We start from the raw sequence: 24,443 nt of genomic DNA on the forward strand, positions 1-24,443 counted from the left end.
ATTCCTATATTAAAATCGGTTGCACTTTGAACAGAACAACTGCCAGGATCACCACCTGTCCACTGTAAATGAACACGAGATGGCAGTACAGTCGCTAATGTAATTCAAATGGGAGTTATGACGTGACTCCTTATGTAACAACTAGATGGCAACATAGTAAACCTGACAAAAGTTGTTACTGTCAAAGCCTGTAACGCCGAGCAATCTAGGTATATATGATCTAGGCTATCATCAATCTCATCGACGCAAAATAACCTAATAGTTGATATAGCGTCATTAAATAATAAGTGTGTATGTATGTGTCTGTATTGTATATAATACAAACTTTAGTATAATCGTTGACATAATCTTTATACCGATTTTAATTCATGTCTTTCCAAACAGATGAGATGGCATTTCAAGTTGGTATACAACAAAATACTGCAGATAATTTCTTTCTTGAAAAACCAAAGTGTTTGTAATATTAAAAAAATAAATAATAATAATAATAATAATAATAATAATAATAATAATAATAATAATAATAATAATAATAATAATGATAGATTGAAAACTGAATGGGTAACTAAAGACTTACTTGATGGCTTCTTGCATGCTGACTTGCAGATATTTAGCCCTTGTATTTCCTTCGCCTGCATATGATCTATAATTTGGATCAGGATAAAAAATATCGCTTTTTTTTGTTACAGCTCTAGAACAGTTTTTAGGCACACTTCGCTTATCACTCATGATTTTGCATGCTTCACTGTTGCTAGGAATCAATATGACGTTTTCCACAGACACCTGGTCTATCATACAATTGGTCACAACAGGATCACTAATAATCAGCATATTCAGAATACTGCAGTACTTATCTGTCTGAACTGCATATCCACGCACGTCATGTACCTGAAACATGAAACATTTAGAGCAGGAAAGACCAAAATAAATTATTAGCTTAATGGAAATGTACTAAAAATGAGTCTGATCATAAATACCACTCGGGTATTAATTTCATAATTTACCACACTTCGTGACACAAAACTTAAAGTACATGTCAGCACGAAATATTTTGAATACAAGTGAGAGAGAGAGAGAGAGAGAGAGAGAGAGAGAGAAAGGGAGATGGGGGTAGAGAGAGAGGAGGGGAGACAGGGAGGAGAAAGAGAGAGCTGAAAATAACTGATTATCAATAGTTCAATAAATCTAATAAATTATCATTTACTCCTGTTAACATAGAATGTAATAATAATAATAATAATAATAATAATAATAATAATAATAATAATTATTATTATTATTATTATTATTATTATTATTATTATTTTCACGATTCTAGGTGGTCCATTTTGGAACACAAAATGAAATCATCAGTTAGATGTTTTAGACGTAATCTCTCAATAAAAACAGAATTTGATATTGAAGCAGCAATATTTGGACAAAACCTGAAATTGAACAACCAAAATAGAAGTATATGGTGCAAGAATAACATGAAATATTATGTAAACATAATTTCTAGCCTGTACTGCCATGAGATAATACAGTTCTCCAGTTAAGAGCAGAACTTTTAATATACTGGTATCTGCAAGAATATACAAACCTATTTTCCAATTCTCTTTGGTTTCTTAGACTGACATGTCTTTCTAACATTTTCGAACACTTAAACACTTTGAATAGCAGTTTATAAGGCAAGAAAAAAAAAATGATTTAATTATTTAAAGACGCTCACAACTGCAGAGGTTATATCAGCTTTGCCAGTGTGCTGGAATTTTGTCCCACAGGAGTTCTTTTACATGCCAGTAAATTTACTGACATGAACCTGTCGCATTTAAACATACTTAAATGACATCGACCTGGGCTGGGATCAAACCCGCAACCTCGAGCACAGAAGGCCAGAGCTATACCGACTACGCTACCGATGCCAACTATGAGGCCAAGATGATAACATATAACAGCCAGGGATAAAATAAACGGATTTATACAGAAACTTGATTTCTGATCGACAAGACTTGACAAAAAGAAATTTAATTCATTCCAGTGTATTAAAGAACTCATGGAAAATTTAGTTACGAATTATGGCACCATAAATACTGAGTTTACTTCTGCAGGCATGCAATTAAGTTTGCACAACTTTAAAAACAGCTTTTTGAGTATACTCCGAAAGAAAGACAAAACAATTACAACAGTCCCAGATGAATACTGAATCAATTTTTAGAGAGTTGCGTTCAACTGGCTGAAATTCTTAAGTGAAGAAAAAACTAAATGAAATAGCTTATTAATGGAATGTTGAAAATAGAACTTTTTTTTTTTCCGCAGAGTGTAGAACAGTTTGGAATGAAAGGATTGTAAGAACAGCTCGAGCTTTTTTTTTTTTGTAACATTTGCAACCTTGTATTTATGCAAAATAAGTTTCTCATCTATGAGTGCCATCAAAACAAAAGTGAGAAATCTCCTTGAACTTGTAAATGACATCACTGTGTGCATGTGTATCAAATACAGAGTCCAAATTTAAGAAGCTACTTCTTGAAAAATACTGAATCATTATTTTTTAATTCTTAATTGAGTGAAACTAATAGATCTTAAATCTCTTAGACCTAATAGTTTGGCAAAGTGTGTGCCTTATTTAGAGAGCTGAAATAAACTAGAGACATTGCATTAATTGTAAGATTGAGAATAAATGACTACATTTTTTCCATTAGCATACCTTATCAAGAAATTTACTTGTTATTACTGTTGGCTTCTTTTCCCTGGCACCGATAACTTCTTCAAAAATCTTATTTAGAACTCGGTTGTCCATACTATTATCAACACAGTAATATTTCAAAGGATTTATGAGATACGATTCAAGTGCAGGAGCCCAAGATGCATCTTTCAACTTTATATAGGCACCTAAAACAGAAAAAAAAAAATAAATAAATAAATAAATAAATAAATAAATAATAATAATAATAATAATAATAATAATAATACACACTAGTACTTCTAACAATCAAAGCACTATGCTAGATTTGGAAGGAATTAAACATCATCATCGTCATGGTATAAGCCTTATGGCTTGTTTCATCTTCAAGAAAACTGACCTGACCATCTCATCTGCCATCTGCTAACACTTCTTCTACCAACAGATTTATACTTGTATATTATCTGTGTAGCACGAGCTTCATCCATTCTATTTATATGATCTTGCCACTGTTGTCTGTATCTTATAAGTTTCGTTTTGACTCTGAATCTCCATCTCCTTTCTAATATCCTTATTACATTTTTTATCTATAGTCTATAACCTGCCACATATCTTAAAAACCTCATCTCAGCAACCTCTATCTTTCTCTCTTGTGAGGCAGCAAGAACCCAATTCTCGCATCCATAAAGTAATGTTGGGACCATCATTACTTTATAAAATTTCAACAATGTTGCTTTGTTATAATTCTTAAAAGTTATTTTTAAGCCACATAATGTTTGGAATTTGTTTAATTTATCGTGTGAATCTCCATTATTAGTACATGACGCAATCTAACAAAGGTAATTAAAATCACTTTGATGCTGCATAGGTTTATCATTTATAAAAATTTTTGCTCTTAAATAATTCCTCTGAAGGCTATTACTTACTTACTTACTTACTTACAAATGGTTTTTAAGGAACCCGCAGGTTCACTGCCGCCCTCACGTAAGCCCACCATTGGTCCCTATCCCGTGCAAGATTAATCCAGGCTCTATCATCATATCCCACCTCCCTCAAATCCATTTTAATATTATCCTCCCATCTATGTTTCGGCCTCCTCAAAGATCGTTTCCCCCCCCAGTTCTCCCAACTAACACTCTATACGCATTTCTGGATTTGCCTATACATGCTACATGCCCTGCATTGTGTAACTTTCTCCATTCTCCTGTAACTTCATCCCTCTTAGTCCCAAATATTTTCCTAAGAACCTTATTCTCAAACACCCTTTATCTCTGTTCTTCCTCAAAGTGAGAGTCCAAGTTTCACAACCATACAGAACTGGTAATATAACTGTTTTATGAATTCTAACTTTCAGATTTTTTGACAGGAGACTAGATGACAAAAGCTCCTCAACCGAATAATAATAATACGCATTTCCCATATTTATTCTGCGTTTAATTTCTTCCTGAGTGTCATTTATATTTGCTACTGTTGCTCCAAGATATTTGAATTTTCCCACCTCTTCGAAGGATAAATCTCCAATTTTTGTATTTCCATTTTGTACAATATTCTGGTCATGAGACACAATCATATACTTTGTCTTTTCAGGATTTACTTCTAAACCTATTGCTTTACTTGCTTCAAGTAAAATTTCCATGTTTTTCCTAATCGTTTGTGGATTTTCTCATGAAGTCTTCTTGAAGTATGTAGATTTAATAAATCTTTTCACAGAGTAATACGTAGATTTTGTAACAGGTCTGTAAGTAGCAGTGTTGCCCTTCTTTGCTAAAGCATCTGCATTCTCATTTCCCAGGATTCCACAATGGGATGGTATCCATTGGAATACAATTCTTTTATTGAATGTTATTAATTGAGAGAGCATTTTAGTTATTTCTCTTGTTCGAGATGAAGGTGTATGTCTAAAGACTATTGATAGAATAGCTGCTTTGGAGTCTGACAATATAACTGCATTTTTAAATTTATTGATGTGGCATAGAAGATTCCTGAGACTTTCACTTATTGCAATGATTTCTCCATCAAAACTTGTTGTTCCATATCCAAGAGATCTATAAAGTGAGAAGAGACACGTAACACCTGCACCTGCACCTTGTTCTCTGGAGATCAAGGATCCGTCGATGTATAAATAAAGCCAGTTTTGTGAAGGGTACCTAATATTAATTGTCTCTAAAGACAATTGTTTTATTATTCAGTATTTACTTCTGATTTCAGTATTTCTTCTGTTAAATTTAGATTATTCTCTATATTTAATAGAGTTAAAGGGTTTGGTTTAATTTGTAAGTTTCCTTTTAAATTCGGGATATTGATTTTCTGTTTTAATTCTTGAACCATGGATATGAAACTTTTTTGAGTTTTTAATCTACAGAGAGGACTGTATGAATGCCAATTGTTTCCTGGTAATCTGATTAAGTTTTTCATATTGGATCAGTGCTTTTTCTTCTATTGTCATTTTGATGCTGTTAATATTAGTGAGGAATCTCATAGAATCTATTGGAGTTGTTTTGATTCCAATAGTAATGAGCCTGAGAGCTTGGTTTTGAACACGTTCCATTTCGTTTATGAAAGGTGAAGTAATTAAAATTTCTCCGCACTATGTCAGCACTGGCTGTATAAACATTTTGTATGTAGTGTTCAAAGTATTCCTAGAGCATCCCCATTTCTTTCCTGCTAGTCTTTTTAGAAGAGAGAATCTTTTACGAGCTTTTTCAGAAATGTATTTCAAATGGTTGCTCCATGTTAACTTACTATCGAAAATAACTCCAAGATATTTGGATTCATAAGTCCTAGGGAGGTGTTGGTCGTTGTATTGGATATTGAATTCTCTTTCTTTTTTACCAAGTGAAAATATTTGGTAGTTATTTTTGCTTAAATTGAGTGTCATCAAATTTGATGTCTCCCATTCATGTAGTTGATTTAGAGCTTTAAGAGCAGAATTTTGAATTTTGTCTCTATGTCTGTGAGATCCAGAAGTCCACAAATCTACATCACCTGCAAATAGTGCTGTTTTCATGTTTGATTCCTCTAATAGAATTGTTCAACCACGCAATACTGTCACTAAGGCCATGATGATGTTAAAGAAAATTTTCTCAGGCATCTGTTACTTGTCACCTATTTACCTTGAGTGCAGTCTGCAAATCGCTATGAGTGCACTGGACATATTACTTGTGCACCATTGCACTGCTTGTTTTTCTAGTGGTGGTTAAAAAAAAAAAGAAAGATATTTTGGAAAGTATGGGAACAAAATTAAATCCTAATAGCAAAACATTTAATAAACATGGCAGAAGAAAAATGTTTAAATTGAAAGAAATATTTATATTTTACCAAGAGGTCCTCTTGGTTTCTTCTTAAATTTTCCACTTCGCATGGCTTCTTCAATCTTCTGGTTTACTTTTGGAGCCCAGGCACCAAATACTGAGAGGTTGTTGCTGGAATCTTTTTTCATTTCCTTTATTTCTCGCTGTTTTTGTTCTGCAGGAAAGATAAACAAGATAACCAAGTCTGCTGGGATACATTACAAAATAAATGTTTATATAACACAGTAAAATTAATGGTCTTATTCCAAAAAAGAGAATTAAAAAACCGTACGAAGTTGTGAGTTATTAGACTTTCACAGTGACTGTGATCAGCATATGGCTTCTGGATATTCCACCATGTCCAGATTAGCTTGGCGAAATGAGTCCAACAGAGTATGAGCCCCTCTGGTCTTACCTATCTGCTCTGATTATGGAACCTGGAAACAGTTCCGAAATGTTGAAAATGTCAAGTTCCAAGTCATGGTGGAACATCTAAAAGCCTAATTTGATTAAGTAATGTTGTTACAATTGAAAGGGTAGTGGAAAAAGGGGACTATACCACATTTTGAGAAAAATTGAGTTAGAAGCATATTATGGAAGATAGAACAGTTTTTCTGCACAAATGAGGTGTTAGATAGCTCCATTTTGTAACATAAAGTCATTAATAATTATGGTGTTCCTGTTGAATAAATATTCTCAATGGAATAAGGAAGCTATCCCTATTATCATTAAAGACTTCAATGTCCGCTATTCTTTTTGGCCAATATGAGAGCAGCTGACATGCCATACTGAGTCAAGATGACTAACATGGAGTCTGATCGTCATCATAGGTGGAGAGAGAACCATTTCCTTGGGAGGGAGCAAAGCAAAATCATAGAATCCCCATATAACAGGGTTATGGGAGACATCATTTACCTCCTCCCCCATTATAGCTTGACTGTGGTACAGTATATCGGAATATGATCATAAAATAAAGGTATTTTCGGGGGGAAGGGGGTATGTTTCTTAGTGTTACATCCATATCCGAGATGTTTCGAACCGAGTTGTATAGGGCTTGAACTGTAGATGTTTTTAATGTTATGGTTTATTTAATGACACTCGCAACTGCTGAGGTTATATCAGCGTCGTCGAACGTGCCGGAATTTTGTCCCGCAGGAGTTCTTTTACATACTGACATGAGCTGTCGCATTTAAGCACACTTAAATGCCATCGACCTGGCCCGGGATCGAACCCGCAACCTTGGGCATAGAAGGCCAGCACTATACCAACTCGCCAACCAGGTCGACTTGAACTGTAGATGTACTACAAATTTTAATAGGGCATGAACTTAAAACAATCTCCCTCTTTTTTTCTCTCGTACAGAAACACATGCATACATCAATAAAACTACATAACAATGCTAACAGAAACCTTTTTATATGAAGCTTACCTTCCAAAGATATCATTTGAAATATAAATTCTAATTATTTTATTTAATCTCATCTTTAAGTTTACACATTATATTGGGACCAGTTTTCTTTTTTCTGCATTGTTGTGCAGTATGTTATTCATACATCTCCAAGTGACGGCCTGAACACCTGCAGACTTCTAACACATGAGTACAGGCTGTTACAAAAGAAATATTACAGTGCTTCCATTCCTCAAATGAGGTATATGAATTTTTATACATTCAGAAATTTAAAATAAATACAGTATTATAGTCCAGACACATGATCTGAAGACATTAATTCATCAATTTAAGCACAGAAACTTAATTATAAACAAACGCAAGAAAGATCTTTTGAATTCAATAGAATAATAGAAAAAAAAAAAAAAAGAGGTCAGTCAAGTTTGGAGGGGGGGGGGCACTTCCCCCATAACTCCGCCTATGATCGTCACATTTTGGTGGATGAAAATACTGAACTATCAGGAAAACATATGAAGAAAAGGAAAAGGAATCTAGATAATTGATAAGAAAAGAAGAGAAGGAAGTTAAGAAATAGTGGGAAAGAGTACATATCAAGGAATGGGAAACATGTTGCTCCAAAAGTGCATGAGTATAATGTGCTGTAAAACCACATGGTATGAATAGAAAGTTATCTCAAAGGAAGATGGAGATAATACAGGATGATCCGTTTTGGTATGGATAAAATAAAAACACCGTAAAATATTTACTACTGAACTTTATTTGTTGAAACTTTATGCATACAACACGGAAAGATGTGAGATTCCTCAGAGCTCAACATGACTCCCATTGTGCACCCTGTACAACTCATAACGGTGATGCAATTCAGCTCATATACGTTTTAACATAATAGGGGTGATTTGTTGAAAAGTTTGAGTAATTTTTACTCTCAGATCATCAATGTTCCTAGATTTCTGTGAATAGACAATGTTTTTAATAAAACCCTACATGAAGAAGTTGGGATGGGTTAGATCTGGGGAGTTTGGGAACCAAGCAAGAGATAGCTGGTTCTTCTACTGGATTTCGTCTGCGACCTCCTGCATGTTTTTTAACACAGAACCTGTTTGTACGAATGTTCGATACCACAATATTATGGAATCGTATTTAGGTACATTATGCACACCATACTCACATCGAAATTCCCTTTGAACTCTTTTAACACTCTCAAATTTAGCATACCAAAGAACACATTGTGTCCACTGTTGATTTGTAGTAGCCAATTTAATCATCTACGATTTTCATTTGTCCTTTCAGATTATGCATTGTTGAGTGTCATATATGGAAACTCCCATCTTTTAATCATAATATAACCAGTAAGAAATTTTTCCTACTATCATAATAGCTTTATAATAATAAATTAATATTATCCATACCCAAACGGATCAGGCTGTATATTTTCAGGTGTTTATAAAATGGAAAAATGTGATGTTCAAAATGCTTAGTTACTTGGTAATTTTTTAATTGGTTATTTTGCAATGCTTTATCAACTGTGATGATTATCTAGTATCTGAGTGAGATGAAGGTGATAATGCCGGCAAAATAAGTCCAGGGTCAAGCACCGAAAGTTGTTTAGAATTTACTCCTAATGGGTTGAGGGAAACCTCAACCAGGTAACTTGTTCCAACCAGGATTTGAACCCGGGTCCCACTCACTTCACTGTGGTTAACTGTTACTCACTCCACAATAGTGGACCAGTTAGTAAAATAAAAGCTATTCCCTGTAAAGAAGTCTACAAGAAAGATTGAATAAATAATGAAGAAATAGGAGGCACTTTAAATATGAACATTATGCCAAGTCACCACATGATAACATTGACAAGAAAATTTGTAAAAACGCATTTCTGTTTTAATACAGGTTATCCAAAAAATGTTTTATCGCTTAACAAATAAGATTATTATAAAACTGAAAGAATGTATAACGACAAAAGTCGTTCTGGAGTTAAAGTAGATTTTAGAAAAGTATCTGTTTTGAGGTTGGAAGGTGGATGTAAAATACACATACAGTGACAGGGATACCTAGGATATATCAGTTTATAGCAAGGAAAGGGAAAACCGTCCAAGTTGGAACTTATGGAGCCTAAGTATCCTCACAGAAGACCCATCAAGGCTGCAAAACTTAAGGATATTTTGTCACTTTTTTAAGTATATACTAGTTGTATACCAAGGACTGTATTTGAACCTGAAGTCAGACAGCAACTTCAGTGAGGACAAGATAGAAGATATTGATGATCATGGTCTGCTAGAGGACTTGTAGAAATGGAGATGTTACAGCTCTACTGGGTGTTCAGTTCAAAGTGTGTCATGGCTCGCTGTATGCCATCATGTGGCTAGCCGATGAGCCTAGGGAATTCAATATTCCTACACTTCCGCAAAAGTGTATTACCTAGGAGGCAGAGAAGTTGCCTAGCAAGTACGGCGTTCATTCTGAAGAGTAAGCACCGATGCGTACGATAATGCCAGTAGTGGCAGGAATGTGAACTGTTTGGAAATACGTACTGTCGGGATATGGGGAGAGGGTTAAGACGATTACTTACATATTTGTTGACATTAACTTCGACAGTCAACATGGACACGGAGTATTTGATTTGTGTTGTGGAATGTTACCGTATGCAACCGATGATAACAAATACCCTGTGTACGACTTGCCGGCGCAAAACACAGTTCGAAAGAAGTTATGGTAGCACACAGACAGTACAGACCGCCATCTGTTGCTACGACGTTCAAGTTATACCGTACACATTCTCAAGTTCAGATTGAAGAACGCCTTGAATAATAGGCAACTTGTCTGACATATAAGCTGAAACTCGCTTCAAATCGGTGACTCAACAACAGTGACACCATGACACACTTTGAAATGAACACCCAGTATATGTACAATAGAATCCCTCTTAACCGGCACCAAAGGGACCAGACTAGTTCCGGATAATTGAATAAATACTGGTATATACAAAAAAAAAAGTTCGTATTTCATAGTGCCAAATGTTGAAACTGCAGCCATGTGAAGCTTATTTCTCTATCACTTGCTCATAACTGAATAAACATAAAAAACTGTGTGAATTTTCCTTATTAATACACATCACACAACACAAATAATACACTAATTCTAGATTCGAATATTCACTGAAAACGAAAGTTCATGCAAACTTCCTAATGTGGCAACACTACAGCCTGAACATAACTAAATAAACATAAACTGTTAAAACAACACAAACAATACACTAATTTTAGGTTGGAATATTCACTGGAAAAAGTTCGTGTGATCTTCCTAATGTGGCAAAGCTGACAGCCCAGACTATTGCAGTTTTAACTTTCTTTTTGGCCTTGCCAAAAGTGCCGTTGTTTTGGTATAGTTGGTTATTTGGGTGCTGGTTATGAGCGATTTTACTGTATATTTTTTTACCAGTTTTTTTTTTTTTCCACAAAAATTTTTCAACATTTGCAGAGAGTTGCATTAATAAATGAGGAATAGTGTGTTCCAATTCGTTCTGATTTTGGTGAATTCAAAGACAAGTTAGAAGAATTTTACTAAACTTTAAATATCTCAGAATTGTCTACATGAGGGATAGCTACCTTTTTCCACTAATCCCTTCAACTGTAATTGTGCTGTAGCAGCAGTCATCTGCAATACTGTTGTGGCAGCAAGTAGGAGATAATGGAAGTACTACTATAGGAGATGATGATAAATTCAATAATACTGACTACTGGGTTTCATAAATTGATAGCTTATGATTTTATTCCACTTTGTGACATACAATCTCAAATACACTCACCCATGTTTGACTTCTTCTCTAGCAGCTCCTGCAAAAGCTGGGCCTTCTGACTCTCGATTTTCTGTAAATCTGCATTGAGCTGTGTATAATATTGCTTCTTTGCCTTTATTGTATCAAGAACATCAGAATGCTTTTCCTGTAAATCTGTAATATCCTTCTCAATCTTCATTCGTTGTGCTGCATAATCAGGCCCAGAACTGCAGCACATTAATACAATAATTTATTATACAGAAAAGGAAGTTGAATGACATCAAAGTTGTAATTTATAAGTTCATATAACCATTCACTTTTCATCTACTGTATATGAGAAAAAAAAGTATTTATTATGATCAATAGAACTACATGTTATAAAAAGAAATGGATGCCTGGAGATATTAATACAGTAAAACCCCGATAAGATGCTGATCAAGGGACCGCGTGTAAACTGCGTATTAACTGGGACTGCGTATTACTTTGACTTACATACAGTATCTATTACCATTTTTCTTTATTGAAATACATGATTCATGAAACGTAATACAGTATTACTCTATTATGTAATTACTGTACTGTACGTTAAAGACATTTATCATACTGTATGTATGTACTCTACTTAATTCTTTCGAAAAGAGTCATTTATAGTTGTTTGCCGAGTGCGTGTTCTCCAAGTCCTCATGTTTGCCACATTCACTCTATTGCGCTTACACCCTCCCAACGTCACAACTACAGTGATTCAGTCGCGACTTTTTATTATCGTTCTTAATGTCGATGATGAGTTTCCTAATGAATCAGAAAGTTGTTTCTGATTAAGAGTACTGTTTTCATCGTACTTTCGTAAGATTTCCAATTTTTCTGACACAGAAAGCGTTTTTTCGTTAAACACTCATTGTAATCACATTCGCAGACACTTCAATACACTAAGGACAACAAACTGACCAGCAAAAATTTCCAGAATTTTATTACGGTCGAGTGAGGAATGCTGCGTGAGAGAGAGAGGATTAGCAAGAGGGTGGATTATTGCAATTGTATGTAAGCTGCGCAGGTAAAGGAGCAAATAAGAGAGCGTATGCAACTGTATGTAAGCTCCGCAGGTGAAGGAGCAAATAAGAGAGCGTAACAAGAGGGTGGGGTATTGTATAGTAAGAAGGTTTAAATGCGCAGGTAAAGGGTCGAATACCAATACTTTTCAGGTTAATGGTACCAGTAAGTTCAATGACATTGCTGAAAATTACATCGAAAATATTCCACAAAATCAGTGTATTATGCGGGACTTGAGCGCAACAACAAATGGGGTATTTTATAAAGGCATTATATGTGAAATGTTCAGGAACCGGACAAAAAAGTGTATTATATGGGATAGCGTAATAAGCGGGCGCGTCTTATCGAGGTTTTGCTGTAATTCACCGTTTTTAACCTTACATTCTGAATCAAATGAAGACAGAAATTCATTGTGAATGACTAGCATTACGCGATGTACCAATTCTAAAAGTTAACACACCAACTTGCCTTGATAGTTACCAATAAAAACAACTTTTAAATTACTAAAATTTAGTATAAACAATTGATTTTAACTACGATTTCGTTAATATCAAATACCAAATTGCGTATAAATTCGACTAGATGGAGTAGTGAGTTCATGTGGACAGAAATAATAAAGATGTGAAATGTTATTTTTTATACAGACTACGTATGTGCGTGTATATGCATGAACAATCTAAATATTGTATTTAGCATAATGTTGTATCTCTTATTGTAATCATACATTTCATGAACAATCTAAATATTGTATTTAGCATAATGTTGTATCTCTTATTGTAATCATACATTTCATGAACAATCTAAATATTGTATTTAGCATAATGTTGTATCTCTTATTGTAATCATACATTTCATGAACCTACTGAAAATAAATCTTAAAATTTACATATCTTCACCAAAAATTGAACAGGTCCAGGCAGTTTAATGAAGATTTTAAATAAAGACAAAGAAGAATTTTGGTAATTTATGATGCAAGTCTTTATGAATGTCAGATTATGACGCAAATTTACATCCACACAAGCTTGCAACCAAGATATTATTACAAAGAAATAAAATGTTCCTAGAGAACCTCAAAATATATACGTTTCTTTATTAATCTTTTAAGTTATTAATAATGGAGTAGGCCAAAAAGAGAAAGAAACCAAAGGGGAAAAATTTACTAAAGATTATTATTTTTTTTGGTCCTACAGAATATATCTGTTATGGTAACAATATTAGAGGAGAAAAATTCGCTCCGGCACCAGGGATCGAACCCAGGTCCTTGGTTTTACGTACCAAGCATTCTCACCACTGAGCTATGCCGAAGTCCAATCCACAGCACCGGATTGAACCCCTCTCCTCCAGTGTTTTTCCTTTTGTGGCCTGACTCCAAGTTGGGCATGTATGTTGACATTTTATTACTTCAACTGCCATTATACAAGGGGCGCACTCGATTGAGTGACTTGGTGGCCGGGATTCCACAGTAATGTGCACAGTAATATGTACAGAAATATGCACTGTTGCTATAAGAATTTACTAAAGATTATTATTTTTTTTTTGGTCCTACAGAATATATCTGTTACGGTAACAATTAATATTAAAGGAGAAAAATTCACTCTGGTGCCAGGGATCGAACCCGAATCCTTGGTTTTATGTACCAAGCATGCTCACTATTGAGCTACGCAGTAATGGCAGTTGATGTAATAAAATGTCAACATACATGCCCAACTTAGAGTCAGGCCACAAAAGGAAAAACACTGGAGGAGAGGGGTTCCATCTGGTGCTGTGGATTGGACTTCAGCGTAGCTCAATGGAGAGAGCGCTTGGTACGTAAAACCAAGGGCCCGTGTTCGATCCCCGGCGCCGGGGCGAATTTTTCTCCTCTAATATTAATTCAAAGGAGTGGTAGAGCACCCAGTATGTAGAACTGGGGGTTCTGGGTTTGATTCCTGGTGCTGGAGTGAATTTTCTCCATTATTAATAAAATAATCACAATAAAGAATTTTCTGTAGGAACAAAAAATAATGTTATCACATACGTTTCTGTTAACCTTTCTTTAGTGATTATTGTAAAAATAAAATAGAAGTATCTTTAAGTACCTCTAAATTTGGAACTAAAATGGTTAGTCAGGACTCACACACCACTATGGACTCAACACGTTGCGAATTAGTCGCAGCAGAAGGAGGGAAGCCTGCCTGAAACTCTATAAGACTAATGAAAGGAAAATTTTCTGTGGGGGAGGGGGGCTCATGAATGATATAACTTGTAACATCACTCCTTTTTCAAAATCATTGTGGTTAAAAGAATAGTGAATTAATCTCTGTTTCAACTGCTGTTGTAGTACTTGGAAAAAAGATCTAAGTTACATCAAAGGCTTTCACAACACATTCGTCAGCAATGTTCATATGATAACAATAACATTATCACTACTAGGGCCATTGTATTCAAATTTCTAATTTCGAAGATGGAATATTTCTTGAAATTTATTTTGGAAGGAATCTCACTATGACATTTCCAGTATGCACATTTGAAGCAAGCTCTGATTCTTCCATTCAGAGGCTGTATTTGACTGGTGATGTCGGGCAGTAGATACAGTAGTGGTACATATTTCAGTGTGACAGTTCTTGATTGTGAGAATAAACGTGGTCTAGTACAAGCAGTGTATTTCTAATTTTATATGTAATTTTTCTTTCTAGAATTAGCAGCCATTCTCAGAAAATCTTCACTCCATCATCCATGCATTTTCGATCATTTATATTCACAAGGTCATTTTTTATATAATTGTCAGCTGTACTAATGTGACATTCGTGGTAACAAATAAAATATTGGAAGAGGCTTTTTTTGGTGTACACCAGCTCTTGCTTAAAACATATCACTGTTAATGCATTATCTTATTACCACCATATTGGATCTAGTCAGTCAGCATGGGCAACGTTCCCAGCCTAGGTGTGGCTCCATAGCTCATAATATTTGATAATCAGAATGGTTCCAGATGTTCAAATATGAAACATAATAATGACTATCAACCACATGGATTTGCTTTTCTTATTTGTGAAGTCTAAACATTTTACTTCGCAGTACATTAAATCATATCTTCCTTTTCTCTCTAAAGCCTCTATTTCTTTACATTTCTCTTTCATCCAGTCTTCCTTCGTCTGATCAGTTTCTCGTCTTAATTCGTTAAGTTTTCTGTAGTTTCTTCTACCTTCTTCTGTGTTGATGTTTTTCCACATTCTTCTTTCCTCCATCTTCCCTGTGACCCAAGGTTTCTTAATTCTACCACCTTCTGTGTAGCCTATTGTTCCTTCTGTTGTTGTCTGTGTACAGCTTTTTAGATGAGTCCAGTACTCATTACTATTCTCAAGTGTGGATTCTAATGTAGCAGCTTTCTCTTGAAAATTTGCTTCAAATTTTCTTCTTCTTCATTCTTTAGTTTTTCCATGTTCAATTTCTTCATCACTTGTCTTCCTATTATGTTCTTCAGACGAATATCTACTTCGCCTATCAGGAGGACATGATCTGAGTTAATATCTGCTCCTGGTAAAGTTTTCCCATTTTTTAAGCAATTTCGGAATCTTTCCTGTACCAGTATGTAATCTATCTGGTATCTGCTTTCGTCCCTTGGGCATGTCTATGTGAATCTTCTTCATTTATGTTGTTGGAATAATGTATTTCCTACAATCACTGCATTTCTTTTACAGAAATTTACCAAAGATTCTCCTCTGTCATTTCTTCTCTCCAGTCCATATTTTCCAATTGTTCTTCCCTCTTGACCTTCTCCTGCAAAATTAAATTGAATATGGAAAAACTGAAGAATGAAGAAGAAATAAAATTTTCAGCAAATTTTCAAGAGAAAGCCACTACATTAGAATAGTACTACTGAGAATAGTAATGAGTACTGGACTCATCTAAAAAGCTGTATACAGACAATTAATCCACAGTTAATTCCAGATTTACCACGCAAATCGTATGTAGCTGCATTTAGATTGGCAACAGGCCATGACTGTTTGGCCAAACACCTGCATAGAACTGGAATATATCAGTCCCCTAAATGGCCATTGTGCAACTCAAACCAAGAAATGGATTCGTAACACCTCAAAATCTGTGCTTCAGTGGCTGACAATGACAATATCTTTGAAAAATATTGGAGTGCAACAGGTCAAATGACTTCCTTGTCAAACGCCTGGCATTAGAACACAACAACAACAAAATTTGATAATACAATCTCAAGGGAAAAAAATGGAACTCTCTGCATCATAATCCACAGTTCATTCCCGATTTACCATGCAAATCGTCTGTAGCTGCATTTAGATTGGCAACAGGCCATGACTGTTTGGCTAAGCACCCGCATAGAATTGGAATATATCAGTCCCCTAACTGTCCATTGTGCAACTCAAACCAAAAAATGAATTCGGAACATCTTAAAATCTGTGCTTCAATGGCTGACCATGACAATATCTTTGAAAAATATTGGAGTGCAAGAAGTCAAATGAAAAAATTGAAATACTAGAAAACTTACAGAAGAAAATACACTTCCAATGGATGCCATCACACATTGGTTTAAGTGGGAATGAAATTGCTGATACAAAGTTTTGAGTACACACACATTAGACATCAAAATTAAAACCAAATCAGAAGCAGAAATACTTCATAAAATTGATCAACAAATACTTCATAAAATTGATCAACAATCACAAGGGAAAAAATGGGCAGATATCAACAAACTTTGGAAAACATATAGCTTAAAACCAAGACAAGAAGCTGTTGCCACCTTCAGATTAAACATCAGTCATGACTGCCTTGCAGCACATCTCTTCAAAACTGGAATCCTTAATACTGAAGAATGCCCCTTATGCAACTTACCAGGTTCATCTATGGGAAGAGAACACCTATTCACATGCATTGCACTGAACAAGGAAGCAAAACAAAATAAAAACTTCTCTCAACTTTATTGGGAAGCAAGAAGCAAAATGGGTTAAATGATCCCAAATTGCGGCCATTAGAGGAGGAGGAGGAGGAGGAGGAGGAGGAGGAGGAGGAGGAGGAGGAGGAGGAGGAGGAGGAGGAGGAGAACAACAACAACAACGGTCAAATGATTTTATTGGCAAAGGCCTGGCATTAGAAAACAACAACATTGTTATATTAAAGAATTTAAAATTAATGATTTTTGAAAGCAATAGTGCGAAAGAAAAATGAAAGCAATTAAATACTTAATCAATTCTGGTACACAAGTAAAAAATCAGAAATCCTGAGAAACATCATGTATCTTGTTACCTAATGTATAACTTCAAAGGCCTTCAGAATTCAGCTGCCAAAGACAATAATTTTTCAGGATTTTTGGATCCCGCACTAATCTCTCTATATTTAGAACCACTATCTGAAGAGTGGTAAGAGGAAAGTATGTTTTAATTTACACTCTGACAATTCGCTCCTATGTCGAGCTTTAAACATTTTCATTACAGAAAAGAATTTTTCATACAGTGCTGACCCAAACACGCTACAGAAAATTTACATATCATATATATAGTATGTTTGGTATTTCATTTCATGATCACAATGTGGTCAAGAAGTTAAAACTGCATTTTACACACGGAAATGATGTCTTTATATTTGAAGGATCTAGATTTTAAAATATTTTCTCCACCTGACTTTTACCTAAGAGGCTGTAAACTGCGAACGCCAGAGCCACAAATGTCGTCTACTACGATTTATTTATGTCTCATACTTCAAGCTCAGCGAAGCGTAAGCTGCCTGTACCTATAAGTTGACTATTAATTGCTGTGTAAATGCAATGGATAGTAGTAATAGCTATCAAAACAACTAATATTCATTTACACTTTCTGATAAGAATGCTGAATATCTGAAGGTGGAAAGAGTAGGAATAGAAACTCAATGATTCTAATAGGAGAATCACTTTGTAGACAAATATTGCACTCTCAAACATTACAGTATAATAATTACAATAAACTGTGTTATTTGTCAGAAAATACTGGTAAGTTTACTTACATTTTGCATATCTTTTCTATTTCACTTTTAAGATGGCTAATGTTGCTTTCCAAACGAGTTGTTTTAATTTGCGATGATTTGTAGTCTTTCAACTTTGATGTATATTGATCTTTTCTTCTTTTCCCTTCCTCTTTACTCTCCATGTATTCAGCCTCACATGCTTGATGCCGCGCTGCTATGTCATTTACTTGACCCAAGAAAGTCCTGCACAAAGGCAGAAATCAAAACATAATTTATACAAATTTTCTCTATTGCTTAACAGTATTTATACTACAATGTCATATATTCTCAGTACAATACAACCTTCAACCAGAAGCTATTTTCTTAAACACTCCTGAAATGGTTTAAAAAGTGCACTTTTCACAATACTACAAAATATCGTGATTACATCATCTGGACATCCTAGGTGACAAAGTGGTTATTTTGCTTTCCAAGAGCTCCAAGGTCAAGAAATTTAAACCAGCCAAGAGCAATGGACTGTAAAAACGATAATAATGCTTAGTATGACTTTCATGAGAAAAAAAATAATACAGGCTTACCCTGATGATGGAAAATGTATTTAGTTCTGAAACGTTGCAAATGTCAAGCTCCAGGACATGGTGGATTATGCAAAAGCCTAATTTTAAGTTTCTAAAGTTCAACAGTTTGATTGATTTTTATGAATATGAAATCAATAACCAATACAACAAACGTGATACTTAGTTGGAAAGTGATACAAGATGGCAACAAAGTTCATTTATGAGTTAGTTTTTAAGTAAACGAATATTAAACTATGCTCAGTGCTTACTGCATGTGCAGTATGTTATAACTGGAACTTGGAAAATTCAGGTTGTCTAAATTTTGTTTCTGGGTCTGTACATTACAGAACTAAATAAATCCTGAGTGATCTAGGAATAGGAACACGCAAAACATAGCCTCTCCTGTCCAAATACCATCCTCACCTTCTCATCACATATGTGCAAAGATACTTCGTTTAAAAATGGTAAACCATGTAAGTAGCAATTCTAACCTACAATATTAATGGACCTTTCTTCATTATTTATGATGATATATCACAAAAACCGTAACTAGAGTTACAAATTTTTGCAATGTAAATATCAATTTTAGGAAACAAAGCTTTCAGCATCTGTACGTTAGTTTGCATCACGAGAGCCAACTTTCATTTTAGGAGTCCATACCTTACAACAGCGTTTTTCAACCTTTTCCAACATTGGCATACCAAAGGTGTAACTTCAATTTCCACAACACACTAATATAATCTAAAGCTGTGGTCCACAACCTGGGGACAATTTTGAGAGTTTTAGGCAAGGAGAGATAAATGTTGTTTAGTCAACTGTCAGAAGAAAGGTCTGAACCTCTCAAGTAATACCAACAAGGCACAATTTGAGGCAACTAGGCCAGGAGATAATAGGATAGGGTGGCCATTTCCTTTCCCCCTCCACTGCATACATCGCCGATTAGTTATATATTACATTAATCAGACTCAATGTGTAAAAATTGTTCTCCCTCTGACATAAGTCAAGTGAGATTTACTGCCTGATAATAGATGTACATATCAGCCAGAACCTCAATCAAACAATCAAAGGCGCAGATAAATGTGTCAGTCGGTCGGTCGGTCGATCGATCGATCGATCGATCGATCAATCAATCAATCAATCAATCAATCAATCAATCAATCAATATGTCCTGTCCAAATGTATATACATAAAATCAACATCTTATTGTGTCCTTTTTGGAAGGTCAATTCCAAATATGCCTCCATTCGTCTCTGTCTTCCCAAGCTTTTTTTCCTGTTTATTTCATCCCACTTGTATCCCCGTTATATAAAATAAAATATTTCCAATTTCATAGGCATTATTTTTTTTAGTAAATTTAAGGGGGAATGACAGTACACTGAATGGTGAATGGGCGCATGGGACAAAAATGGTTGAGAAGAGAAACAAAATACACATTATTCACAAATGGAACTAACATGCTTTTTGTATTCAAATGCTTTTTGCATCTTTATTTGAATTTTATGATATAAATATAAAATTTAATGATAGAAAATTATTACACTGCAATATAAGTGTGAAAGTTATGGTATTATGCATGTTTTCTGCATTTGTTATTTAAGAAATATTATTATTACTTGTTTTTTGCCAAGATATTTAAGGTACGATATTTTTTTTCATAAAGATAAGTAAAATACGATATTCTAACTTTGACTCTCGTGCACTGACTTTTTTTTACTACTTTTTTATTTTCACTTTTCCAATTATTTCTGCGACAAGCTTTACTATTTCCATTTTCTCATGGCACTTGGGTTGAAAATGGCTGCCTTACATTATATAATGTTTCTGTGAGATGTATTAAAAGAAAAAAGTTAAACGCTTGGTCGATAATATTGCAAAACAGGCAATACATTTGCAACCAAGACCTCTTCAAGTGATATCTCTATCCAGTGCTTTTGCTTCAGTGAAGTCTCATTTTATAAACCTATGGATCAACAACTGGCTCTCTTCTGACATAGGAAAAATTTTAGTCTGTACAAAAGAAACCAAATGACCTGAAAATGTACAAAAACTTGCCCAGACATGTTCAAACATTTTTAACAAGAGCCAGAACAGGTCACATTGTCACACAATTGTACCTACACCGATTTCACATTTCTGATAATCCTACTTGTCTGTGGTGTAATAATCATGATGAAGATCTGGAACACATTCTTCTATACTGTCCATCCATAAACCACAAAAGAAGTAAATTAAAATTATAAGTACCAGTTGTAGAAGACACAGCCCTGCAGTATATATTGACTACACCCCAACTCTGGCTGCTAGCAACAAGCATCTATAATGAACACGATCAAAATACCCCTAATTTCTCGTGAAAAACAACTGAATATACTACAGTGGACTTTATGTTGTCAGGAAACAGCTGGATACATTAAGAAGATTGATTTCAATTACTGAGAAGAAGTATCAGTTTTAAAGTAGTCACATGTCGCTACTTTTGCAGTCCTGCTGTACAAAAAAACTGTGCAACTCTCGTACTGCAATGTGTGAACAACAGTGCAACCCAAGAAGCAGTGGCTGCCGAATCTGCTGCCCACTACTTTTTCAAGCTGTGTGCAGCTTAAACGTAGTGACGTGTGAAAGGGATCTCAGGGTTGCAGCCACAGCATTTTTTATATCGGTTTTGTTGAAACTTTTGCAGCGGTTGCTACCAGTGTTGCCACCCAAATGTGCCAATGATACTTTTAGTTTGGATATATTTTAATGTTAGATGTGACGGAAATAAATGATTTGTAACAGTTACTAAATGTACACCACAGTCAGAGTATATTTGCTGACGATATAATTTTTTTTTTTTTATCTTTTGTAGTGTAGTTTCAAACATTGATTACGTGAATATCCTGTTGGTTATAATTTAAGTATATAGGCGTTTTCTAATAGTCTTGTAGTAAAAATAATGCCAATTTCTGAATACTAGTTAGGATAGAAAAGCAAATAATATTGAAAAGTCAACACGGAGATGGAAAGCTGCAGCTAGACTGCTGCTGCAAAAGTAGCGCTTGTGTGTCAACAGACTCGCAACCTCCAGTTGCAACTTTTACAGCTCAAGCTGCGCAGCACGAAAAGCAGCATGCAGTATCCTACTTTTGGCTTGCATGTGAACACGACATCCAACTTTTGCAGCTGCAGTACAAAAGTTGCGCAGGAAAAGTAGCGACATGTGACCGTACCTTTAGAAAGAAAAAACAATGAATATTTCTTTAGTTTAGAAAAAAAAACTTACTGCAATCGAAGCTGAAGATTCTTCTCTTCTTCTGCTTCTTTATCAAACATCTGCCTCAGCTCAGGATACTTAGACTTTTCCTTTTCCAAATCTTTTTCCAATTTTGATGCAGTAGATTCCTCTGAGATTGCCTTGAAGCAAGATAAGAAATTTAATTTTTTTCACAAACCATTTGATAACATGCTCAGTAATAAATTAATACCAATAACAGTGTCAGCCATTTTTATAACAGTAATCTTCGTTGTAATAAATGCAAGTAATACCACAGTCTAATATCATACAGCAGTCACGAAGCTTGAGGTGATTTTTTGCATTCTCTCGCAATACAGCACTCCAAGCAATTAGCAACTGAGAGTACTAGAAACATTAGACTGTGCCGGTACTATCTAGCATTGTTTGTGGTGAGGCAATAGTAACAATCCTAATGGCTAGCAACTAAAGTTCAACTGTCATTGGATGTATATTCCCTACGTATTGAGCTTCGTGACTGCACTGTAGCAGTGCTTCCATCAGCGTGCAGAGGTGGTGGCTGTGTCCATCAGCTGTCATCAATGAATCAGATTGGTTCTTGTACACGGTGGAAATTGGCAGACGAATGACATCTTGCACTGTTGTGTCATGGTTGTGTGTTCTACTGTGTTGTTTGTAATGGGCAAAAAAATAAATAAATAAGTTAATGGCTTATGAACGAACATGTCAACAGACCAGTTATTACTACTGGATCAAGAAATGAATTGTTTGAGCTCCCTTTCATTTGAACGAAGTGATTGTATAGAAATTTCCATAGAATGCTAGCATAGCACATACGACTCACATAGCCGCCAAGATAGCCCTAGAACTCTCCAGCAGTTTTGTTCCTATTTTGCTGCAGCGTAACATCACTGATGTCCATTGGTCCAGTGAGATTCGGAATACACTGCTTAGTAGAAGAGTATAATAACATAAACTTACAACTGCCCAGTACAATTCCGATTCCAGCTCCCGGGCCTTGGCTTTATGGTTCCTCATTGCTTCAAGTCTTTTAAATTTTCGTTCCAGCTCCTCTACTTCTGCTTTTGCTTGTTTAAATGACTATAGGAAAGGAGAAAAGAAATCACTGTATAAAAGAATGTCACATACAACGAAATTCTGCAAATGACAAAATAATTCACTGTAACACAATTTGTTACAAGTATAATACAACATAAGAATGTGTAATTAATTCATTACTTTACGTTAACATTACACTTATAAGTGTTTTTCTTTCCCAAATAAAATTTTCTTGTCTTATATATGTGAAACGTTATTGCATTTAATCTCAATCTGCTTTGAGAAACAATTTTAATATCAAGAAAATTTATATATTCTTTCATTAAATACTATTAGTCTAGAAGAATTCCAAGAGTCTTAATACGTTCTGGTCTCAACGAAGAGATGTAACAAAAAGAATCATGTCACTAACAAGCAAAGACTAACCTATGCATACTGAGTTGTGCTAAAAAATTTAGGAAAAAGTTAGAAGAAAGGAAGGAAAACAAATGTATGTGATTACAAGTTTTCAATTTGAGAAGAAGAGAGATTATAGGTCGATTTGTAAAACACGGACGAAATCGTGGTTCCAAACCTCGGCTTTTGAACTGAGATCGAGATCTGAATCCTTATGTGATTTCTAAAATGAAGTCGAGATGTGGCTTGAGAAGAAATCGAGGTTTGTAGGTTTTATATATGGCAATGCAGCTAAGAATCGATTTTTACTCCTGTAAATAGTCGACATTAGAAATAAATTAACATTTGGATTAATATTTTTATTGAACTGCAGTAAGTCGCATTCTTTTCTTCTCAGCTTAGGTATTGTCATATTTACTAATTTACAGAATATACATGCATTTAAAATACTAGCATTACTTAGTATTTAATAGGGAACGGATTTTCAGGTACCAGAATGATATTGCCCAAATAATTAGCACAAGTCGAGCATTTATGATGTAGTTTGAAATTAGTTCATATCTACTACCAACATTAACTACCTGAAAACCCGTTTCTAAGGAAATAATAACCTAAATATTAAATGGATTAAAATTTAAATTGAAACTAAAATGTAGTATGGTTCTATTTTCACATATATACAGTATACATTTTCATAAATGATATCACATGTCTCGGGTAAAAATGTACAGGTATGCCCTAAAACTTTTAAGGACTTATTTGCAATTCTACACATCTGGTCTCTCATAAGAACCCTCATGTTATTCAAACATCCACGAGTTTCGATCTTACAAGTGTGTCGACGAAAACAGATATTCTCAACAAAAGGAAACTTGCCAAGGATTCAGTTTGTTTCCAAAATCAGCACCGAAAAGGCCAAAGATCTACTGGGGATGATGAACTACCTTGAGAAAGTAGAAGACAAACAGTTCTACCAGGAACTTCTCTTAAAATCCAAAAAGAAGGGACACTGAGTCAATTTCGGGAACAAAGATGTAGCACTTCTTGTCAAAGGACATTCGTCGCCACCGTAAA

At 34.9% G+C, this 24,443-nt stretch overlaps 1 protein-coding gene across 4 annotated transcripts in view; it reads right to left on the bottom strand.

The window, feature by feature from the left end:
• The window catches only part of LOC138699933 (structural maintenance of chromosomes protein 6-like), an 89,641-nt gene that overhangs the window by 42,667 nt on the left and 22,531 nt on the right, over nt 1-24,443 (bottom strand). For all 4 annotated transcript variants that reach the window (XM_069826139.1, XM_069826138.1, XM_069826136.1 and 1 more), the window contains 7 exons: nt 22,896-23,015; nt 21,945-22,075; nt 18,165-18,368; nt 11,163-11,359; nt 5,978-6,124; nt 2,684-2,868; nt 578-888 (listed from right to left, as the gene is read on the bottom strand). In XM_069826139.1, the coding sequence (XP_069682240.1) occupies nt 578-888; nt 2,684-2,868; nt 5,978-6,124; nt 11,163-11,359; nt 18,165-18,368; nt 21,945-22,075; nt 22,896-23,015 (1,295 nt within the window). The remainder of the gene's footprint in view (nt 1-577; nt 889-2,683; nt 2,869-5,977; nt 6,125-11,162; nt 11,360-18,164; nt 18,369-21,944; nt 22,076-22,895; nt 23,016-24,443) is intronic.

This window comes from Periplaneta americana, chromosome 5, assembly GCF_040183065.1.
Source record: "Periplaneta americana isolate PAMFEO1 chromosome 5, P.americana_PAMFEO1_priV1, whole genome shotgun sequence".
NCBI classification, from domain to species: Eukaryota; Metazoa; Arthropoda; class Insecta; order Blattodea; family Blattidae; genus Periplaneta; species Periplaneta americana.